This window comes from Camarhynchus parvulus, chromosome 20 (assembly GCF_901933205.1).
Source record: "Camarhynchus parvulus chromosome 20, STF_HiC, whole genome shotgun sequence".
Classification (NCBI taxonomy): Eukaryota; Metazoa; Chordata; class Aves; order Passeriformes; family Thraupidae; genus Camarhynchus; species Camarhynchus parvulus.
Genome location: NC_044590.1, coordinates 5,960,428 through 5,982,774, shown reverse-complemented (window position 1 = coordinate 5,982,774; position 22,347 = coordinate 5,960,428). Strand labels below are relative to the sequence as shown.

Genomic DNA, 22,347 nt, shown 5'->3' with positions numbered 1-22,347 from the left:
TTTCACCGAGGAAGAAAAAAAAAAAAAGAGAAGGACAATCTTTCGTGTTTCATGCATTTTAAGTATTTTCATTTCCAAGGGAGAGTTCAGTCATTCCTTTTTCTGTTGCTAACCTGAAGCACAGTGGATATGAAATGTGGGTATGCAGATTTTGTGCTGGGATTTAAAAATTGTAATAAGAAGCTTGCACGGGTGTTTTAAGTCAACATAACCTTTGGATGTAAAGTCAGACTTTGGAGGTCTTTGGATTTATTGGCATTAGCAGCAGTCAGATTTGCACAGCTGAGTCTTGGCTGAGCTTAAAGGTCTCAGCAACAGGTGTGGGGGATGTCAGAGCAGCAGAAGGTGCTGGGGGCCTGCAGGAATGAGAGGTGGGTGAGAAATGCCATGAAATGTCCTTCTCCAGCAGGCTGGTGACAGATTTCTCCTTCCTGTCACTCTGGAGAGGAGACAGTGGTCCCAAACCACCCTGAAGCTGCCCCACATTTTGGGGATGCTGGGTGCTGACTCCAGCCCTGCACTGGGCAGGACTGTCTGCTCAGGAGGCGGACAGTGTCTTCTCCAATGTTCCAAGCAGAATTGGCATCTTTAATGTAAAAATCATTAGATGGGACCTAATTAATGTTCCCTATTGCAAACTAACATTTCCCAGAGTCAGGCTGCAGACGTAATTTACTTTCATTAGATATGTAGCTTTAAAAATTAGATTCATCCCAACTGCTACACTATTTATTGGCTTGTTTCCCTTTCCTTAGCTATCCATTATTATCTGAAGCCCTTTCCTGATCTGTCTGGGTAGATTAGGCGGAATTAAAGCAGAGTGCAGCTTCCTGTTCCCCAGTGCCCTCCCTCTGTGACAGCTCAGAGGATGCATGCCCCGATGTGCACGTACCTCTGAGCTTCCCTCTCCCACCCCTCTGCAGATCCCTCAAGGCCTCCCAGGAGCCAGACAGACCTCAACCCCCCACATGCAGCTTCCTTGCAGAAAGGTGCCATTCTCTGAGTCTCCTTTTGCAGCCCCCCAGAGGCTGGTGGGGGGGATTGAGTATCAGAACAGCTCAGAAGGGGCTCTTGACATCCTGGTAAGTGGGGGCTGACAGTGAGGTATTAAAATAAGGTCAAAACCACAAAAATCCCTGAGACTGGAGGTGTTTGAGGCAAGAATTTAAAGTGTCCCTTGTGGGCCTGCAGGTCAGAAATAGGAAAAAAAAAAATTAAAATCCTGGGTTGCTGGATTTACCTGTCTCCTCTCCTTTTGTCGGTTTTCCTCTTCCCCATTTCTGCCCTACGTCAAGCCAAAAGGTGATCCGGACTAATTAGGGCTTCACTGGTTTGACGCATGAGAAAGGTGAGACAAGATCTCAGAGGGAAGGCAGCCTGCACAGGATATCCACACGCTCAGGCAGAGGAGCTGCATCACCGTGCAGCTATTTTGGGATGTGTGTGCTGCTCATCCTGAGCTGATCCAGAGCCTGCACCCCTTGCTGGCAGCACTCCTGGGACAGGGAGATCCCTTACCTGTTGGGGCTGAGCCAGGGCAGGTTTTGTCCCTGTGGGGTTTGGCCATGGATCTCCCATGCTCTGCTGGAGGAGCTGGTGCATTCCCTGCTGCCTCCTGTGCTCGGCAGAGCTGTAATTAATGCTGGCCCTGCCAGCCTGATCTGCATCAGGTCTCCCTGGCAATGGAAGCCCTGGGGAGCCCAGAGTGGAAATTGCAGCAGCTCTGAGCTGGCCCTGGGGAGCTGAGGAGCACGGGGAGGATGCAGGGATGTGCTGCAAGGGGGAGAAGCAGCACCCAGGTGTCCAAGTGCTCCAGTAGCACCTGGAGCTGCCCCAGCTCTCCCCATAACCACGGCTTGCACAATCCATCCTCGGGATTTGAAGTGGTAAAGCAATTTCTATTCCTTTTTTTTCCCCTCTCCCATCAATATCTGTCAGCTTAACATACAGGAATCCTTTTTTTTTTTTTTGTGGTGTGTGTCCCTGCCAGGACTCATGAATTGATACTGGCTTCACTCTGATCCATCCAAGGTGATCAACTGAGCAAACACAATGTGCAAGCCTGCTCTGATATTGACATTTTGCTTTCAGCCCTTCGTCAGGCACTTTACAGTGATGTTTGGTCACAAAAATAAATACAGCTCACATTCTACTTCTTTAATCAGAAAATGTAGAATCCTCTTTTCCCTTGATCCCTTTCCATTACAGTTTTGTTTGTTTGTTTGTTTGTTTGTTTTCCCTCTTTCTTCTCTCATTGATTATTCATTTGTTTCTCACTTCAGCACAGAAGTTTGCAGCAAAATCTGGGCCATTCCAGGAGTGCAGCAACCTAGTTGCAGCTCCTTTCCTCCTGGAGTGTGGGATTCTGCTCCCCTTGCCATGGTGTGGGCAGCAATGGGGCCCCTTCTCCAGCTCCCAGAGCATGGCCCCAGCAACCTGGAGGATATTGGGGATGGATGGATGGATGGATGGATGGATGGATGGATGGATGGATGGATGGATGGATGGATGGATGGATGGATGGAGCCCATCTGGCTGCAGGGCAGGTTGTGCTGGGATTGTTTATGGCAAGGGTTTTAAGAGACCAGCCTGGGGAGAAAAGATATTGAAGTGGGACTTAGACAAGACATTGAGTGACATCATGAGTGGGATTGCAAGTGAGGTTTTCTTACTCTCTTGAGATTGTTTCAAGTGTCTGCACAACAAATCTGGTGTGAGAAGGAGAAATTTGCAGTGGGAAATCAGGCAATTACTTGCTTGGTGCTGGATTCATCTTGTGGCTGATAAAGCTCAGCCTTGGCTGAGATGGCTCTGAAGTCCCTCACCTCCAGCAGTCTCTTCCTCACCACCACGTTTCAGCCTGTGGTTCAAATAAATACTGCAAGTCTCCCTATTTTTACTTGTTACTGTGACATTAATGGTCACTGCAAAGCCACAAGCACGACCTGGTGGTGTGAAACTCCTTTTCTTTATTCACCAAAAAGCAGTAGCCCCCACCTGCAGAACCAACCCTTATAAATATTCACAATGCAGTTGGTAGGAATGTGAGACAAAGTCAGACAGATGAATTATTTAATGCTCTTAAAGAATGCAGCTTTTAGTTTCTCCTTGCACTGGCCTACTTTATTGTATTAGTAAATCGATCCCGAGTAAATTAATTTCCCTGCTTTTGTTGGAGCCAGCAGTGGTCAGGGGTGGCAGCCTCCATCCTTGAGCAGATGCCAGGACACCTCAGCAGCTGCAGATTCAGGCGCTGAGTGTCAGGAGAGAGCCGAGCTCCTGTCACTCATCCTGTGCCCTTTGATTTGCACCAGCACATCCAGCACTGGGCAGCCTTGGTGGGGGCAGGCAGTGAGTGACAGCCCGGGGTGGCACTGCCCAGGCTGCTCTTGGGAGGCTGCCCGTGGATGGGGATGTCAGAGCTGGGGTTTGAGCATCTCTCTGATTCTGTGGTAAGTTAAAGACTGAGAGAACTGATATCAAGGTTGTATCCCTGCAGCTTTTGGGGACAGAGATCAAGCCAGCTCCATCCCCAGTGCCAACAGCACCAAAATCATATTCCCTTGAGCTGGATCAAACCCCTTTTCTGTCCCAATGGCCACGGAAGAGCAGAGTAACAACCACCCACCTCGCAGTGATGCTCCAGCAAACCCAAAAAGTCACCAGTCTTTCCAGGCAGTGGGGAGTTAATGTGGAGTACCTGCCTGAGAAAGGAACATTAAATCCACCCAAAAATGTCCCACTCTGGCAAGAATTATAACACCACTTCTGTGTGAGTTTTTGTGGGTGTAAATGCATAAGTAGAGCCCATGCTTTCAGGCCATGCTCCTGCTCCTCAGCCAGTCTGCTCCCCTCTTATCCCTGTTAGAAATGTCCCTGCTCGTTTGGGTGCTTTTGGATGTGTGTTGATGAAAGAGCTGACACTTCCTTGGGGAAAAAAATGTCAGAAGTGATCAGAGCAGCCAGCTGGAAGGGGAACTGGATGGGCACTGGCCAAACTGGGGATAGTCCAGTGGGTCCATTCACACATAACCCTTCCAGTTAGCAAAACTGGGCTTGACTTACCCTTTTTACATGGTGGTGTGGCAGCTGTGCAGTAAATATTCAGAGAGAAATATATCCAAAATTGCTCTCTGAGTTTGTTGGATGAGTGTGAAAATTTACTGCCATTAAGACTGACTTTCTGTCTCCCTTTTTGTGTTCTTTAGTTTTCTACTAGTGTTCTCCTGCCTGGTGCTGTCTGTCTTTTCCACCATTGATGAGTATCAGAACAGCTCAGAAGGGGCCCTTTACATCCTGGTGAGTGGGGGCTGACAGTGAGGTATTAAGATAAGGTCAAAACCACAAAAACCCCTGAGACTGGGGATGTTTGTGGCAAGAATTTAAACTGTCCCTTGTGGGAAGAGGACCACTTAGGCCTGTGGATCAGAAATGGGAAAAAAAAATTTAAAATCCGGGGTTGCTGGATTCACCTGTCTCCTCTCCTTTTGTCTGTTTTCCTCTTCCCCATTTCTGCCCTACATCAAATCAAAAGGTGCTCCAAAATAATTAGGGCTTCACTGGGTTTGACACATGAGAAAGGTGAGACAAGATCTCAGAGGGAAGGGAGCATGCACATGATATTCAGGTGGAGATGGAAAGAAGTGGAAAGAGCTCGTCTGGCATCAAGGGATGGAGGACCTACACCATGCCTGCACCACATCTCCCATCACACACAAGCAACCAGCCAGTTTTCTAGGGAAAAAGCTGAAATCCCCTTTTGTCATCCTCTAGGATTAGGTTCGGTGATTCCCATCTCTGCTCTTCCCTCTGCATTAACTGAGTCCTGGAGACTGGTGGTAGGGAGACAGCGAGGTGTTCATCAGTCCTGTGATGGGGGAACAAGCACAATATGAGGAGGTGTAAAACTCCAGTTCATGACTACAACGTGCAGCACCTCTCACCACGCTGGGGAGGGGGAGGGAAGACACAGAAGCAGAGATCTGATGATCTCTCCAGCCTGGGCTCTCTGTCGAGCAGTGCAGATTGCTCAGCTGTGTATTTTCTGAGGTACATTTTTTCTGAGGCCGTGGGTTTATCCTGAATTCTAGAGCGTGCTCTGCACCATCCTTTTTCCCCCACTAATGTCACTGTCCTCCTTGCAGGAAATTGTCACCATCGTGGTGTTTGGGGTGGAGTACTTTGTGCGGATCTGGGCCGCCGGCTGCTGCTGCCGCTACCGGGGCTGGAGGGGACGCTTGAAATTTGCCCGCAAGCCTTTCTGTGTCATTGGTAAGAGCTGAGCCCCTGCATGAGATTCCCTAATCCAGGATGGCCATTCCAAGCACTGGCTTGCATGGTGCTCCAGTCTCTTGCATGTGTTTTGGGGGTTAAATTTCAGCTGCTTCATGGTCACCTTGAGAAAGGGAAAAAACCCCAAAGGCAGAAGTCTTAATCCATGGCCATGCTTTTTGTTATTTGTCACAAACAGGGCTCTCCCTGTTTTCTGCTGGCCTGGGAGCCATCCCAGTGCCCTGCGTACCTCAGGTGTCACTGACAGCTGTCCACAGCCACAGAAACAGGGTTTAGCCAGGAGAAGCTGAGCACAGGAACTGGAATCCTGCAATCCTGTGTCCAACCTCCATACCAAATTGTTCCCAAGTCATTGAGACTCCGTGTCTCACTCTGCCTTCCCTGGTGCTGATGAGCTGCCTCACAAGGGAGCTGTGAGACTTAATTAATTATTGTTTGTAAAGCACTCAGCAAGTCTCCTGTGAGAGGGGCCATCTGGGCACAGCAGTGATATTTTCTGGGATTAGAAATGGACACAGTGGCCATGCCCTTCGCTATGGAGGCTGCCTTTGGGAGCTGGCAATGGTCGTCTGCAGGATTTCAGTTTATTCCACAGAAAAACACTCCTATAAAATTTGTGTACCAAATCAGAGAAGAGGGAAGTTTATGGGATCTTTGATATGTATTGAGCAAGACTTTTTTTTCTTGGCCAATTTCTTGGACTTTCTTTGTCCTTAAGCACCTTAGGATTACTATGGAGGATGTATGGATTTTCATTCCCAATTTAGATGGGGGAATTCCCTGCTCTGTGTAACAGGCAGCTATGACTAATAAAAGAAGGAGCCTTTGGCAAGGATTTAATCCAATGGTAACACTGAATCAGATCAAAATCCATTTGCAGCATTTGACCCATTTTCTATGGGAATGATGACCATGGAGAAGGAAACCAGGATGTTCCCACAAGGTGTGCAGTGGCTGCTTTTCTCCAGTTTCAGATCAGTGCTGTGTCCTTCCAGCAGGGGACACAAGTGTAGGGGACCCCTGTCACGCACAGCCTGAGGCAGTGGCAACACCATTCCCTTTGGTATTGATCTGGCAGTGTGGGACTCACATTCTCTGTACCTGAGAGAAGCAGAGAAGAGAATGATCCAAACAATTCTCATCTCATTTGCTGCTCCTGTGTTGTGCCAAAGTAGAATGCAATGTGGAGATTGTTTGCCCAAAGTGATGGTGTTTTGTTTCCTTGGCCTATCAGGACCAAGCGCATGTCCAGACTGTTGGTCAGGAGACAGTCATGATATTTTGTTCAGTTGAGTGCTTGTGCAGTTTAGATGTAGTGTAATATAGTATAGAATAATATACTATAATAAAGTAATTAATGAGCCTTCTGATGTAATGGAGTCCTCCTCATCATTGTTGCCTGCTCCTGTGTTGTGCCAAAGCAGAATGCAATATGGAGATTGTTTACCCAAAGTGATGGTGTTTTGTTTCCTTGGCCTATCAGTGTCCCGACTATTGGTCAGGAGACAGTCACGATATTTTGTTCAGCTGAGTGCTTGTGCAGTTTCAGTTTAGATGCAGTGTAATATAGTATAGAATAAAATAGTACAATAAAGTAATTAATGAGCCTTCTGATACCATGGAGTCCTCCTCATCATTCCTCCCTTCCTCGCGGGGTTGCCTGTTTGCTGATCTGGCAGCGCTTCCTCAGCTTTCCCTGGCCTGTGTTCCCACAGACATCATGGTGCTGATCGCATCCATCGCCGTGCTGGCAGCGGGCTCCCAGGGGAATGTCTTTGCCACCTCGGCCCTCAGGAGTTTGAGGTTCCTGCAGATCCTGCGCATGATCCGCATGGACCGGCGCGGCGGCACCTGGAAGCTCCTGGGCTCCGTGGTCTACGCGCACAGCAAGGTGAGCAAGGCCCAGGCAGGGACGTGGAGCTGCTCTTTGTGTTCTCCCCACCATGGACACTGCTTTGGTTCAGCTCTCCATCCCAAAGCTCTTCCAGGCCTGCGGAGATTGGAAGGACACTGTAGGTAACACAGGGAAGCAACACGGGCAGAAGCACAAGGTCTGATGGAGTGCTCCACCGGTCAAGGAGGGAAGGGAGAGGGACATTCCGGTCATGGAACCAATCATCAGTGTAAGGGCATCAGTTTGGGAAGAGGTTGTTGTTAGTTTTTTGCTCCCTGATGCTGTATTTATGATTTTAACATTTTTCCTGCTTCCTTCACTTTCTTTTCCCCAGAGAAGCTTAGCCAGCTTCTCCAGTACTGTGTAAAAATCACAGGAAATTTGTGTGTCTCCTTTGTCCACCCTTGCACTAACCTAATCCAAAATCCTGTGAATTCTGAATTAAAATTTGGGGGATAGTCCATCCAGACCCCAACTTCACAGCTCGTCCTTTTGTGGATTGGACCTGCCCTAAGTAGAACCTTCAGAGATCTGGGGGTTCCTATTTCAGTTTCAACTACACTTCCCTGTGTGAACTGGGGAATTTTCAGAGTTTTTAAAGTCTCAGTTCCAGTTCTTGTAATAATGGAGCTTTTAGCACTCCCTTCTCCATTTGCTGTGTGTGTTTGGATGATTTGATCTTCAGACAAGGCAGAGCCATGGTTCCATCACAGAAAGTGCCATCACTGATCTCCAGCCAAAGCCCCAAACCCTAAACAAGTGCAGGGCAAGTTCAGATCCAGCAGCAAGCAAGAAACTCAGCGTTTGAAGATGCGCACCAGGACTGCAATTATTCTCTTCTTTCTTTTAATGATCTCACAGGAGCTGATTACTGCCTGGTATATTGGCTTCCTGTGCCTCATCCTGGCCTCTTTCCTGGTGTACTTGGCCGAGAAGGGAGAAAATGAGCACTTTGATACATACGCAGATGCACTCTGGTGGGGTCTGGTAAGTAATTTCCATAGAGCAGCTGCTGGTTATTAAAATAAAATGTCCATTAACCCTCCATCTTCTATCACTTACGTGAGGTATCAACTTAGAGAGTGCTTGGTTAACATTTTTATTAAATGGCCTCAGGCTGTTCCATTTAGCTCTTTTTCTTACATAAACCTCATAGAAATTGTTGGGGGATCACATTTCTGAACTGGCTGGAGCTGCAGGGGAGCTGAGAACTGGTGTGCTCCCAGTCGTGGGATTGAGCTCTGTCGTGACAGAGGCAGGTCAGAGAGAGATCCCACACCATGGGGTGCTTTGATCATTGTTTTGACAACTATTGCTGCCCTTTAATTATTTAAATTGCACTTGGGCAAGGCGCTGTTGAATATGCTGGAATAAATTTCATAAAATTAATAGGGCCTAAGTAGCAGAAAGGCTCCAGTGGGGCGAGCACTCCCCATCACAGTTCTGCTGAAAGGGCAGTACTTGTGGTTTGCTGTGCCTGTGTGTGTGTGCATGTGAATTATTGGATTACCCGATTAACAAAGAGAGAATTAATGACATTCTAATCTTCTTGTGTTATTGTTCTTCTGCTCCATCACTAGTTTGGCCTTGATTACAAAGCATGTAATGAAAATCCCTGATCTGATCAAATCCCAATAACAGGCTTGGGGAGGAATCAGCTGATCAAGCAGCTCCTCCATTCCTACAAAGAGAAAGAGGCAGTAAATTGCTTTTCAAGCCCCTTAGTTACTACAGAAAAATAAAAACAAAGCCCAATTTGACATAACGAGAAAATAAACAATGAAGGAAAAGTGACAGCCCAGATTAGAGCTCAGTCTGGGGAGAACCATGGACAGATTTATCCCTTCTGCTTCTGAGACTCTTTTGCCATTGAGAAGTTCAGAAAAAAAATTGAGCTTCATTAAAATAAACAGTTTTTGTCAGAGTCCAGCTCATGGATCCAATATGGGCAAATGTTGAGAGATGGGACAAACCAAATTTCAGGTTCAGAAGCTCATTCCTTGGTTGATCTTAGTGAATCCAACACTTCTTGTTGTCTATATAAATTACAAAAATACTGTAAACCAGCTGTGCAGTGATTATGAAGAGAGCCTTGCTCCGACTCTGCATTTCAGTAAGGATTAGCCACATCGATGCATTTTTTAACCACTTGGTCAAAACAGCATCTAATTGATAAGGCTTTTAGTGGGCCCAATTAAAAGACACTTTGGGATCCTACTTCCATTTGTGTAAGAGTGATTTTTTGTTCTAAATGGAATGCATGTTTCCAGTGCCACATCAGCATGGTGTCAGATCCCATCCCTGGGGCCAGTGCTGTCCGTGGAGGCTGTGTGACAGGGACAGCCTTTGGGATCAGAAGTCTCAAAGATCTTTCTAATCAGACCATCCTTCTCTGCCTTGTCCTGCCAGTCCCAGGCTCTCCAAATCCTCTTGGAAGCCTTGGGGGAATAGCCAGCATTTCCCACTAGTGATGTCCATGGACTGAAGTGGGAAAAAGTGTCTTCCTCTGCAGTTTGGAATTCAGGGGGCTCTGTCTCCAACAAATCTCTCAGGTCCTTCCCTAAAATGCAGACAGCAGCTTGCCAGCTCTCTCCTGGTGCATTGCAATAACACAAAACCCATCTCTAAATGAGGTGGTGCGAAGGAGCCGTAATTCATCCTCTAACAGGCTAACAGGCTGTTGTTAAATAGGGGAGTGGAGACCAGCTGATGGGCACTTCTGAGAAGGTTGGGAATAAACAGCAGCAGATCTCTGTGCATGCCAATAGCTTTCCTGAGCTGCTGAGAGGGAGTTTGGGGGAACAGAGCCGTTTCGCTTCCCCTGCCGAAGGCACAACCCCTCCTGGGGGAGGTTCCGAGCTGCCGCCAGCCTCTGCACCAGATGGCAGCTCTCTCTGTGACAGCAAAAGGCACCAAAACGCTCCCAACTGGTGTGAAACCAGCACGTGAGCGGGGGGGGTGTCGGGGTTTTTCTGCATCCCATGGAGCTGCCCATCCCTGCTGGTGCCCCAGCTCCCCGAGTTGCACCATGCCTCACACGGCTCAGGGCATGCGGTGACCCGGCTCCTCCGTGTGCCACTCAGCTGTTGTGGGAGTTTTGGCTGAGTTTTTTTCAGTTTTAAGGCTGTCTGACCAAGGGTCGGGCACTGATCTCCTCCCTGCAGATCACTCTCACCACCATTGGCTACGGGGACAAGTATCCACAGACCTGGAATGGGCGGCTGCTGGCGGCGACCTTCACGCTCATCGGTGTCTCCTTCTTCGCCCTTCCTGCTGTAAGTGGGTGCTGAGCTCACCTGGGCCTTGTCCCCAGCCCCTGGAGCTGGTGGCACTGTAACAGCTACAATGTGATGCACTAAGAGAGCTCCTGACTGTAATGCTCTGTGGCTTTTGAGTCAGAAAATGAGGGAGAAAAATGGAAAACCTGTTTGAATGTCCACAACTTAGGAATCGTGTGCAGGAGCAAATGGGATGGGAGCTCTAGATTTGGCTCTGCACAAATATTTATGGAAGCAATAAAAAGCATTTCTTTTCCCCAGAAGGCTGTTCCTTGGGGTAATTAATGTCTTTAAGATGAAAGAGGGTAGATTTAGATTGGATGTTAGGAAGAAATACTTTCCTGTGAGAGTGGTGAGACACTGGCACAGGTTGCCCAGAGAAGCTGTGGCTGCCCCATCAAGGGGTTCTTTTGTATTTTATCAGCTGGCTGGAGGTAGTTTGGGAAAACTTGCAATTCCAGTGAGTGCCGGCAAAGTCTGCTGCCCCTTGGAGAGTGTATGCCATGATTACCAGGATGGAGGCTCTTTCCTTCCTCTATGTTTGAATCAAAAAATGAGCCAGGAAGAAACCTTTAGAGGGAAAGCTGGCCACAATTTTTAAGTGGAAGCTTAACTAAACCCCTGCTAGTGGCAAATTGTTGTTCTCTTTCCCAGGGCATCTTGGGTTCGGGATTTGCTCTGAAGGTTCAAGAGCAGCATCGACAAAAACACTTTGAGAAGAGGCGAAACCCAGCAGCGGGCCTGATCCAGGTGAGGGTCACATCCAAGGAGCCTTGTGGTGACACCATCCTGCGTTTAGGGGGCTTCATAGACTTTTAGAAGTTGGGGAGGAGACAAATGGGGCCGTGTGTGTAAGGTGTGAGACAGCAGCTGGTGGCTGGTTTTGTCTGGGAATAAATGCCAGGAAATCAGCTATGGGAAAACAGCATATGTGGTAGGGAATCTAGAGAGAAAAGGGATGGAATTCAGCAAGCAGCCAGCTCAGCAAGACAAACGCATTAGGACAGTCTGTTTTCACCCTTTTTTCTCCCCAAAGAGAATATTTATCCTGATATAAAGGTACAGTTGGGAGCATTTTCTTCGCAAGAACAGATGTCCATGCAGAAGGCTTGCCTTGTTGTATGTCTTGGAGAATTGAAATTAGTCATTTTACATTCCCCTGCTCCTCTCTCTCTATATTTTTCGCTTCTTAATGGGCAACAACACCCATCCTTACCTCAGCCTGGCAGTGAATGCCTGGGACCTGCAGCATTTTTAACTGGGCACACATGGTCAGGAGTGTCATGGCAGCACCCCACGTTTGTCACTTACCAAATCAAGGGGAAGGCAGAATGCTGAATCCATCCCATAGGACTTGGTGTGGTTGAGGTTTATAAACCCAGGAGTGGTTCTGGCCATGCCTGGGTGCACAGTCCCACTGGGTTTTCTCCTGCACAGGCGGCTTGGAGATTTTATGCCACCAACCTGTCCCGGACAGACCTGCACTCCACCTGGCAGTACTACGAGCGCACCGTCACCGTCCCCATGTACAGGTACCTCCTCCTCCAGCTTCCTCCTCCACTGCCTTCCTCGTGATGCCACTGTCTCCATAGTTATTTTTGTTATCTGAATATATAATTTTGCTTATTTATTTAATTTTTTTTTGGTTGAAAAGTTGATTTTGAGCTCCTAAGGGCTGGTATATGCTTTTGCTTTTGGAAGTTTTTTTTGCTTTGTATTTTTTCATTGTTTTTCTTTTTTGACTTGATTTTAATTTCCGTGTTGCTTTGTGTTTTCTTTTTTTCTTCCCATGTCTTTGTGTGTGTACATGCTCTTCTTTTCACCTTTATTTCTCCACGCCTGCTGGTAGTTGCATTGTGTTGTGACAGTTGCCGTGCCCAGGTGTGAAGACTTCCCTCCAAGCTGCCCTGGATCATAGGTAAACACCACCCTCACCCTACCTGCAGCTCCTTGTGCGCCCTCAGGCTCTCCTTGCTGGTCCAACTGGTCTCTAATGGTCCTTCTGCCTTTCAGCAAACTTCTCTCCCACCCTTGACCAGCCTGGCCCTCTCCCAGGTGCATTTTCCCTGGGTCCTCCTTTCCTTTCTTTTCCTTTTTTGCCTCTAAGAGGAGGAAAACTAACTCGGGATTCAGGGAGCATTTTTCCATTTCTTGTATCTCATTTATCCATCCCAGGGAGTTGACACAAGCAGGGAATGACGTTGGAGCCATGATGGATGAGGCTGCTGAGCACCAGTGTTTTAGCAGTACCCACCTCCCTTGCTCTACCTGCAGTAAAACCAGGCAGGTTTTTATGGTGAAACCATTCAGGTTAGAGCAGTGCTGTGGAAATTCACAGCCTCCTGGGATTTGGAGCTTCATGGAGCTGGGGACAGAGTCCCCTGCCATGCCTCCCAGCCCTCCAGGACATGGGGAAGCACTGCATCCTTCATGTTCCCTTTGGGCCTGGTGGGTTCCTCAGAAGCTAAAATAGAAAATGTTCCACTCATTTTCACCCCACACCTCCCTGTATCCTGGGCAGGGCCGTGTGCCCCTTCCTGGTGTATTTTTAGAGCCTATCCATGACTCTCTGTGTTTGTAGAATGGTTGGATATGTTTGTTAGATGTTCCTGTAGCTCTGTGGGGTTTTGTTGGGTGTGCCCTGTGCCCCATCTCCCTGCTCCCACACAGGGCTGTGGCCCAGCACTGGGCTGTGCCACTGCAGGAATAATCCCTTCCTGATTTCCCATGTTACTGGTGCCTTCTAGCCCTCAGGCAGACAGCCTGGATGTATTTCCTGGGGTAAGCTTTAGCCTGTAATTCATACACAGCAGCCAGCCTCTTAACCCATCATAAAAACCTGTTGGAAGTCCCATTGTTGTGGTCAGTAAGTTCTCATTGGATTCATTCCCAGTGTGTGTCTGATTGGTTGCTTTTTCCCTAGAAATTTATGAACCAACTTGAAGATTTTATCTAAAAAACCCAAAACAACAACAACAACCCAACAGAACAGAACAAAGCTGTTTTCCAATAGCATTAAACCCACCCATTGAAGCTCTCCCTCCCAGTACCTGACCTCCTGGCTGTACCTTTGCAGCACTGCCTGGGATCAGCTACTGGAGAGGATGAGGATGGAGCTTGGCCCAAAATCCACTGCAAAATGCAGGCACTCAGGGCTTGTTTTCAGTGGACTTTGCCAGATTTTACTGCTCTTTGAAATACTGAACTTACCATGCAGCCAGACATGCAGTGACACCCTTTTGATTACCTGTTACACAACCCCCTTGTTAGAACCTGTGTTTCCACAGAGCTAATATGCAGGAAGAAATCTGAGCTAAAGATCTCCAGAAAAGGCTAAATAGAAACTCTGGGGAGGAGAAAGAGGAAAAAAAAAAAAGTAGTTTGGAGAGCCTGCTTATCTTGAGTAAAAAGCCAGGACAGATTTGTAGCAGGGTTGTAGCAGTTCTGCTGGCTGCTGCTGTGGGTGCTGCTCAGCCCCACACAGCAGTGTCACCCTGGGCTTCCTTAGAAATGGATTTCTCTGGACTCTCAGCTTCTCCCTTAAATCCCAGCTCCTCTTTGTGCATAGACCAAGTGAATATCACCTGGGTGAGTGAGCTGTGGGTGCACCAAAGGATTCAGCCCTCAATGAAATTGTTTTACCAAAAACCAGTGAACTCCTTCTGACTGTATTTTGAATGCTGTCAAATAAATTAAGTGGAATTTTTTTTTTTCAAAAAAGGGAGTAACTGTATGTTCTGGCTGCAGCTTGCATCACTCACACTGACCATCTCTCCTTGCCTCCCCACTTCCCCAAGCCAGCTGGCAGGCACTGGCAGCCCTGTGCTGCTGCTGGTGCTGCTGCAGCCACAGCAGCACGTCAAACCCAGCAGCCCCTTAAGGCTGTGGCTGCTGATATGTGGCTGCAATGCACAGTGTGGTGTGGAAGTGGGCTAGAGGAGCACAAAATCCCCCCTCTGGTGCCCGGGGATGATCTGCAGTCACCACTACCTTGGCATCCTTTCTGCTCAGCACTGAGCTGCTCATTCCTCATAGCAGGAGGCTGTGCCTTTAGCTCATCTCTCTTCCCAAGGCATCTCTGGAAAGGCTTGGCTGCTTGATGTGAGAAAATTGTTACAAGTGCCTTGGAGGAGCTCATATGGCTCCAGAGCATCACTCCAATCACTGCAGTAGAGCTACTCTGATTTGTTTTGGGGGAAAATATGGCGGCCTCTGAGAGAATCCCAGATTTCATCTTTAAATCCAAAATGTGGCAGGACCAAATTCTGAAATATACACTGAAAAAGGCTTCTGTGTGTGCAGGTGTGGTTTGGGTTGGTGCACCCAGACATCATAAATAACCTGTTCTGCATCAGCCACTGGATTTATTGGGGGAAAAAAAATCTGCTCTTATTGTCACTCATGAGAGCAGGGCCTTGCTCTGAGCTGCTATCATGTATTGGACTTCACTAAAAAAATCAAATCCATGGGAACCTGGCCATCAGCACCCCAGCCCAGGGTGTCCCTGGCTGGTGGGGGTGAGGGCTGTGGATGTCCCATGGAAGGTCTCTGGGAGGCCCCCACACTTTCCCTGCCCCGTGGTGCCCATTTGCTCTCAGAGCAAGGTGCCAGCTGCCTGTCCCCGAGGGTGACACGGGCGTGCCATGGCTCCTGAGCCAGCCACAGCAGGAGCCAGCTCAGCCCACGCTCCTGTGCCCACCTGTGAGCCTGGCCACAGCATCTGCTCCTGGGGACACACTTGGTTCATATGCTAATTTTCTTTATTCTGTTTCTTTCCCCCTCTCCTCCACCCCAACTTCCCCCCCTGTTTTTCTTTCTCTTACCCCTTTGGTTTTCTTTGGTGAAAACACTTGAAAAGCACGCAAACGCAAACGTATGGTGCCTCCAGGTATGAAGTGCATGTGACTCTGAAAGTGTGTGTCATGTCACTCCTTGTTCTTCATTTGGGACTGTAACATGCAAAACCTTGAATTTAAAAAAGAACACAACAAAACAAACAAACAAACAAAAAAAAAGACAGAAACCTTTGAGGATGAGTTTTTTCCCAAGGAATGAGTGAAAGCCCAAAGCAGACACGCCCTGCTGCTGCTACAGACTAAGCCTGCACCTCCATGTACATTTTAGCTATTGGTACACACAAGTGTTGGGAAACTGCCAAAATGATGATGTCAGGAAGGAGAAGGGGAGCGTGCTTGATAAGCTTGCTTTGTTAAGGATGATTTCTTGATGGTCTTTCCAACCTTCCCCAATTCATGCAACGCTTAACAAGAAAACATCCCCATTCATCTTCCATTGCCCTCTGCCCTCGCTCCCCCGTGTTCCCTCTCTCCAGCCCTCTTCTCCCATCCTTCATTCTGTCATTTATCTGGCTCTGAGCTGCAGGAGTGGTGCCCACCTGGTGATGCTGGCTTTGAGTTTGCTGGTGTGGTGGCACCACAGGGCACATCAGTGGTAGCACAGAATAAAACCTCCAGAGCAGCTGTGCCTGCTTTTGAGGGTAAAACCTGGAGAAGAGAAAGATCTGGGATGCTAAACTGATATGATCATTCATTTCTTTGAGTAATCCAATCTGATTTTTTGGTGAAAGAATGCTTCATCTCAGTAGGACTTTTCCATTTCAGTTTTTAGTTCCAAGACCCACCTAGAGCTAAGCAGTTATTAGCCACAGTTATTCAATCTGGGACTTAACCTTTTGGGATCAATCCAAATGCAAAGTCCTGGATATGGCTGTGTAAGATTTATGATAAATAATATTATCTCAGGTTCTGCAGAAAGGAGTAGATTTGCAAATCACAGGAGTATTTTATATGAGATGGGTATCTGAAGGTGTAGTCAAGTTAATATTTTAAGATGGGGAATAAATGACTTTCATTTCAAGACTGCAGGACAAGCTCTGTTCTTAGAGCAGTTTAAATCCTCCCTAGATGCAGTAATGCCACTAGAGCTGATGTGATTTAGTGTCTGATTTCGAAACCCAGTTCCACTTTTCACAGATGCAAGTTTTACAGCCTTAGTAAATCACACTTACTGCTCTGTGTGCTTAATTTATAGCAAATTGCATCAATGAACTGCAAGTATAATATTAAGAATATATTTTCCTGTTGTGCTGAACAACAGCCTGTTTTGAGAATCAGACATTTTTCTACTACTGGCAGAGGAATAAGAATGTGCCACTTCTGTTCCATTTGTCGTAATGAAGTATTTTATAAGCTTCACAAATGTTCTCAGTCATGAAAAATAGCTTCAGTTGGAGACATAAAGTCATGGTTAGGGCACAAATTGGCTGCTCATAGAAACTCCAGCACCGCATGGAGGCTCATTTAGGTTCCCATCCCATTCCAGCACCATTCTCCTTGTCACCATCTCCTTAACTGTTCGTCCTGGGACTGTTCCAAAAAATCATCGTGGCGTCCGCGAGCGTGTCGTGGTGTGTCCGTGTGGCTCCCACCGTGTCGTGTGCTGCTGCCCTCCTCGTCTTGTGGGGTTCTGGTGGTGTCCTGGCCCAAGGCATGACCTCCCTCCTGTCCCCTAATGCTTGAACAGTTCTCTGTGCTCCCAGGAACAGCGGATCCTCCTTTCCTTTCCCCGCGGATACGGGAGCCGGCAGCTGGAGTTAGCGTGGCCTTTCCCTGTGCTGTACTGGGAGGGGTGGTGGAGGCAGCTGGGGGGACCCGCAGCAGCTCACAGGTGTTGCTGTGGTGGGTGGCATGAGCTGTGTGTGTCCCGTGGTGTGCAGACTCCTCAGCCAGCTCCCCCCTAACCGGAACGTGCTTCCCTTGCTAACCAGTGACACACGGACCAGGGGGAGAGAGAGAAAACGTGAGGAGCCCCAGCCAGAGGTTCCTCCTGCACCTGGCACCTGTGTCCCCTGTGCACCCAGCATTCCACAGCAAAACTCAGTTCAAGAGCTGTGCAGAGTTTTGCCTTTTTTTGTTTTGTTTTGTTTTTTTTTTTTTTAAGGTTCTGGAGAAATGGGGTGGTGCAGTAGCTGTTCCTCAAGCTGCTCTTGCAGTGACAGGTTAGGCTGAGCACTTAGTTGAGATTAAATTTCAGGTCAAGTATATGTTTTCACTCATTTTTAGTAATAATTATTCCATTAAAATACTGGTTGTTTCCACCTCCATGTGTGCCAGGCCCGTGAATCAACCACAGAAATGGTGAATTTCTGTGTTTGTTGTGTGTCTGTGCTTCCTCATGGAAGCATCTGTGGTGGGCCAAGAGGTGGGTGCCTTCAGCACACTGCAGACCATGGGTTGATGCAAATGAAATAGTTCCTTTTGGAACCCTGAATCCTCCAGTCTTTTGAGCTAATGAGCTCCTTAGCTGAGACTTCCACCAGTGAGAGCCTGGGATTTGCAATCCCAGCTGGAGAAAATGGGGTGATTTTCCTGTGTTCTGCTGGGGTGTGGACCTCTTCGAGGAATTAATTCACCAAAGAAGAGCTATGCACCCTTCATTACCTGCTGAGTACACCCTGTGCTGGATTTATGCACCACCTCTGACAACCTGGAACGCATCTCCAAACCCAACTGAAGGGAGGTGACAGCCCAGCACTCGTGCACAGCTCCACTGCAGCAAGGTCAGCTTCTTCCTGATGTCTGGAATGAAGAGGATCATTAATTCAGCAGATCAGGATGTGCTTTTCTCTGGATGGAAGCGACTGAGGAGCTGAGCCAAAATTTTTCAGGCCTATTTTTATTCTTTTCTCCATACTTAGAATTGGAAAATTTTCTGATTGCCTCAATCTTGTGAACACAAAATCTCTGCTGAACCACTGTGGATTTGAGGATAAGTTTTCTGCCTGCAGAGAAGAGGCTTTTCCAGTTGAGTTGGATTTTTTTTAGTTAAAGTGTGAAACTACTGGTCTCATCATGACTGAAAATATGTGAGCATGAATATCTCCCTTTATTTTATTAGAATCCTCATTCCTTACAGTCTCCCCCTGACGCCTCCATCCTATGTTACTTTTGGTTGAAAACCTGGCTGGGAATATCAATATGAAATATTTATGGACCAAGCAATATTTATTCCCAGGTTCTCAGGGAAGAACCCAAAAATGGATGTGGAGCTAATTCCATGGCTTTTAAGCACAAAAGCAGGATAGGCCACAGAATGTTTGTTCATTGGATTTTTAATTCTTACCAGCATTCCCATTGTCAGATTTTTATTTTTTTTTTAACTGATAAGGGAAGGAAGCCCTATGGTTTCTGGAAGGCAGTGACACAAGGCTTTTGTCTCATTTTAGGGCAAAACCTGACATGGAGAGTAGGGAATTGGAGCCCACTGCTTTTTCTCCTGGGATGCTCCCAACCCAGGTCCTTGTTTTCTCTGCTCCACAAGCTTCTCCCTCCCATGCCTTCCCACATTCCCAAGAGCAGCAGGGCTGAGTTTTCCTATTTCCCCCCAAAGCTGGAGTTTCTCTCCATTTAGCAATGCCAACCTGCCCGACTACAGCTCTGCCAAAACACCACCGGGCTGCCCAGGACCCCTGGCAGCTGCTTGGTTTTGGGGAGCTTCAAAATGCAGTGGTGCAGACAAGTTTCTCTCTCTCTCTCGCTGTCACTTTCTCTCTCTTACCCCACTGCTCTGCCTCAGGACACTGTTGGAAGTAGCAGCCAAACCCCTCTCCATCCTTCCTGAGCTGTCCCCCAGCTGCAGTTGGTGGCACAAAGCTGGTTCTGGTTGAAATGATGGGGCAGCAGGGGAAGTTGCCGAGACAGGAGGCTCTGGAATCAGCTCTGTCTGGATATTAATGCCTGTTGTTTTCTCCCCCTAGACTCATCCCTCCTCTGAACCAGCTGGAGCTCCTGAGGAACCTGAAGAGCAAGTCGGGACTGACATTCAGGTTAGCAGCAGAGTTAAGAGAGTTTGGAACGCACACACTTTGCAATATTTTTCTTTTTTCTTTTTTTTTTTTCCTTTTTTCTTTTTTCCTTCCTGCCTTTTGCATATGGACATCCTTGAAGATGGAGGAGGTTTGACAGCTGGTCCCACATGGGTCACTCAGTGACCTCCTCCCTGCCCCTCTCCCGTGCTCTACATGAATTCCTTCAGCCTAACTTGGCTCTGGAGCAATGTCACAGTGCTTGACTGACAACTCAAAGCCATATTCTCAAAGGGGCTGATGGAGGTAGTGATCCCAGTTTTCCTCTGACCTTTCTGCTCCTCACCACACTCAGAGGACACTCAGGCCCATGATGTTAATTCATTCTTGTTCCCTCCAGTGACAGCAGACAAGGTTGCAGCAGTGAGACATTTTTGCTAAATTGGCTGTGGAAGGGTTTACATGAATCCCCCAGAAGGGCAGGAGTCCTGCACCTTCACCCTCTGCTTGGGAGGGGTAATTCCTGGGGTTTTTGAGCACTCCAGGCTGCCCTGTTGGTGAATGGGGAGTGTGCAGACCCTGGGAGGGATGGAGAGGAGCCAGTGGGCATCGGGGCCAGCTGGGGTATGTGGGATGTGGCCTGCCCTGGGCTGTGTGCCTCCACAAAGAATATACACCCCTGGGTCAGCCTGAACAGATTAAAATGTGAGTATTTGAGCTAGTAACTGAGGCTAGGCTTCCAAGCTTTTTGAACAAGAAGCAGAGGTGGGCGGAAGGAGATTTTTGTTAGTCTCTCCAGGCTGCTGCCTTTAGCCGAGGGACAGGGGTCAGGCTCTGTGCAGGTCTCAGTGGTCACTGCTGAGCAGCAGCAGGGCCAGGGCTGGGGCAGCATCACACTCAGAGGGCACCTGTGTTAGGCGAGGCAGAGCTGTATCTGCTGAGGAAACAATGTCTGCTCCCTCTCTGGGGGGCTGCAGGGGCAGGGCTGGTCGAGGTCCCCACTAAACAACATTCCCCAGCGTAGGAATTATGAATCAGAGCAGCTTTTCCTCAGTGCTGGAGGGAAATGCCACCACAGTGCCTGCTCAGTGAAGGTGTGGGGTGTTTTTCAGTGTGGCCTTAGCATGGCTTGCAGTGTCCTGGCTGCCCTTTTGTAGGCATTCAGCTCACTTTGTCCTCAATGATTTTTCAGGGCAATCCAGTTTCGGATCTCAATACGAAACTGCAAACACAGACTCTGGTGTCCCACTCCCTCCATGCTGCCTTTGCCAACTACTTTGGTAAAGTAGCTGCCAAAGACTCTGGAGGCACAAACCCCCCCTGAGGTGTCAGGATGCCAGGGAAGGGGTCTGTGCTCCTTCCCACCCATGTCCAATCCCAGCACCTGGTGTGAATCCGTGCATTCAGAGATCTGACATGAGCTCTGTCCCCATGGTCAGGGAGGAAAAGCGAATGCACCGAGGTCATGGGAGCCATTCAAAGCCTTCCCCATGTGCAAAACATGAGAGCAGTGCATTTCCAAAGGAAGGGGGCCGCTCCCTGAGCCCACAGAAGTCCTCCTGTGCTCACACAAATCACACGACCCTCAGGTGTCTCAGTGGTGCGTAGGCACAAGGATGGGTTGGGATGAAATCTTCAACCCTGTGCGTTGTATGTGTCTTCTCTGAGGTTGTGTGAGTCTCCAGTGATCTTCTGTCTGGGCCAGAAACTCCAGGAATTAAGTGCTCCTTTCCCTTTCTTCTGTCCACAACTTCCACTTAGTTGTACTGTTGGTATTGTCGTTTCGTTATGTTTTAACAGTGAAGCAGCAACATCTTTTGCCACCTGACACCATGCTAATGTACTATTGCTTCTGTTTAAAGGAAAGAGCAGCAGCCTGAACCATCGCCAAGGTCTGTATCACTGCCAACACGCCATCCCCATGCATTCCCTGTAGATTTCTGTGTGTGTGAGTGTGTGTACCATGTTGTGGCAGCATCGAGGGAAGCATTCCTAGGTATTACCGTGCTTTTCCTGTGCTGTGCAGTCCAATGTATCTACGTGTATGCTGGACCTTAAATCATATCTTCCCTCCAGCCTGCCTCAGGCTGGAGCAGGGTAGTGAGGCTGGGGGGGAATGGAGAGTGGTGGCAGCACAGGCAGAGCTGGCAGACACTCACGGGGGTGACAGCAGGGCTTTGGTTTATGCTTCTTTGTTTTATTTTGGTGCTGGGGTTATAGCTGAGTAACTGGGTATAACGCAGGCTCAACGTGTGCCCAGGGCAGGTGAGGCTTTGCCTGTGTCTCTGTCCCCTGTGCTGGGCAGAGGTGACGTGGGGGACACGAAGCCATCGCCGCGTCACCGCGTTAGCGACTCCTGCTGAGCTCCTCTCGCCGCAGGGCACAGCCTGGACCTGCTGCTCTCCGTGGGACACAGGAGGGCTCTCTGGCACGGCACAGGGTGGCATGGCAGAGACACCCTTGGTCCTCCCCGCTCCCTGGGGAGGAGGCACATTCCCTGCTCCATCTTCCCTCCATGCCTCGAGCCCACGGTGCAGAGCGTGCTCTGGGTCGTGGCGAGCACCTTCCAAGGGCAGCTGTAAATCTCACTTGTGGTAGAGCTTTTCTCTGTTCACAACTCCCAGGGAAAGCAGCAGGGCTGGTGTTTGGGATAGTTTTAGGACATTCTTCATTAATTCTGGGATTTTTTTCATCCTGTATTTTCCAGTTCTTTTAAAGAATAGTTCTGGAACTGAATCTCTTTTTTTTTTTTCCTTGGCTGATGAGACACAAAGTGATGATCAGTGGAGATCATCTGCTTGGCTTTCTGATCTTCCATCTCATTCCTCAAAACACAGCTTACAGCCTAAATTTTGTAAACAATGAATACATTTTCCAGAAGTACAGCTAGAGCCTGGCATTCTGCAGATGTACCTCTCTGCCATGCCTCTTAGCTTATAAGAGGCCAGAAGCTAATTTTTCCTTGGCATAAAAGCCAACCAAAGATATCTGGGTAGATATACTGCTGACTAGAGGGTGGAAAATTTTATCTTTCCTTCCTTCCTTCTCCCTCTCCCCCC

General features: G+C 48.3%; 1 protein-coding gene across 14 annotated transcripts in view; it reads left to right on the top strand.

The window, feature by feature from the left end:
* Nucleotides 1–22,347, top strand: part of KCNQ2 (potassium voltage-gated channel subfamily Q member 2) — a 73,807-nt gene that overhangs the window by 18,427 nt on the left and 33,033 nt on the right. For 4 of the 14 annotated variants that reach the window (XM_030963102.1, XM_030963101.1, XM_030963100.1 and 1 more), the window contains exons 2-11: nucleotides 4,209–4,299; nucleotides 5,145–5,271; nucleotides 7,008–7,183; nucleotides 8,048–8,173; nucleotides 10,351–10,461; nucleotides 11,119–11,214; nucleotides 11,902–11,996; nucleotides 15,323–15,352; nucleotides 19,241–19,309; nucleotides 21,151–21,180. In XM_030963102.1, coding sequence (XP_030818962.1) covers nucleotides 4,209–4,299; nucleotides 5,145–5,271; nucleotides 7,008–7,183; nucleotides 8,048–8,173; nucleotides 10,351–10,461; nucleotides 11,119–11,214; nucleotides 11,902–11,996; nucleotides 15,323–15,352; nucleotides 19,241–19,309; nucleotides 21,151–21,180 — 951 coding nt within the window. Of the gene's footprint in view, nucleotides 1–4,208; nucleotides 4,300–5,144; nucleotides 5,272–7,007; nucleotides 7,184–8,047; nucleotides 8,174–10,350; nucleotides 10,462–11,118; nucleotides 11,215–11,901; nucleotides 11,997–12,313; nucleotides 15,124–15,322; nucleotides 15,353–19,240; nucleotides 19,483–21,150; nucleotides 21,181–22,347 lie in introns of those variants that run through there. The other 10 variants (XM_030963104.1, XM_030963110.1, XM_030963111.1 and 7 more) reach the window with 6 other exon arrangements.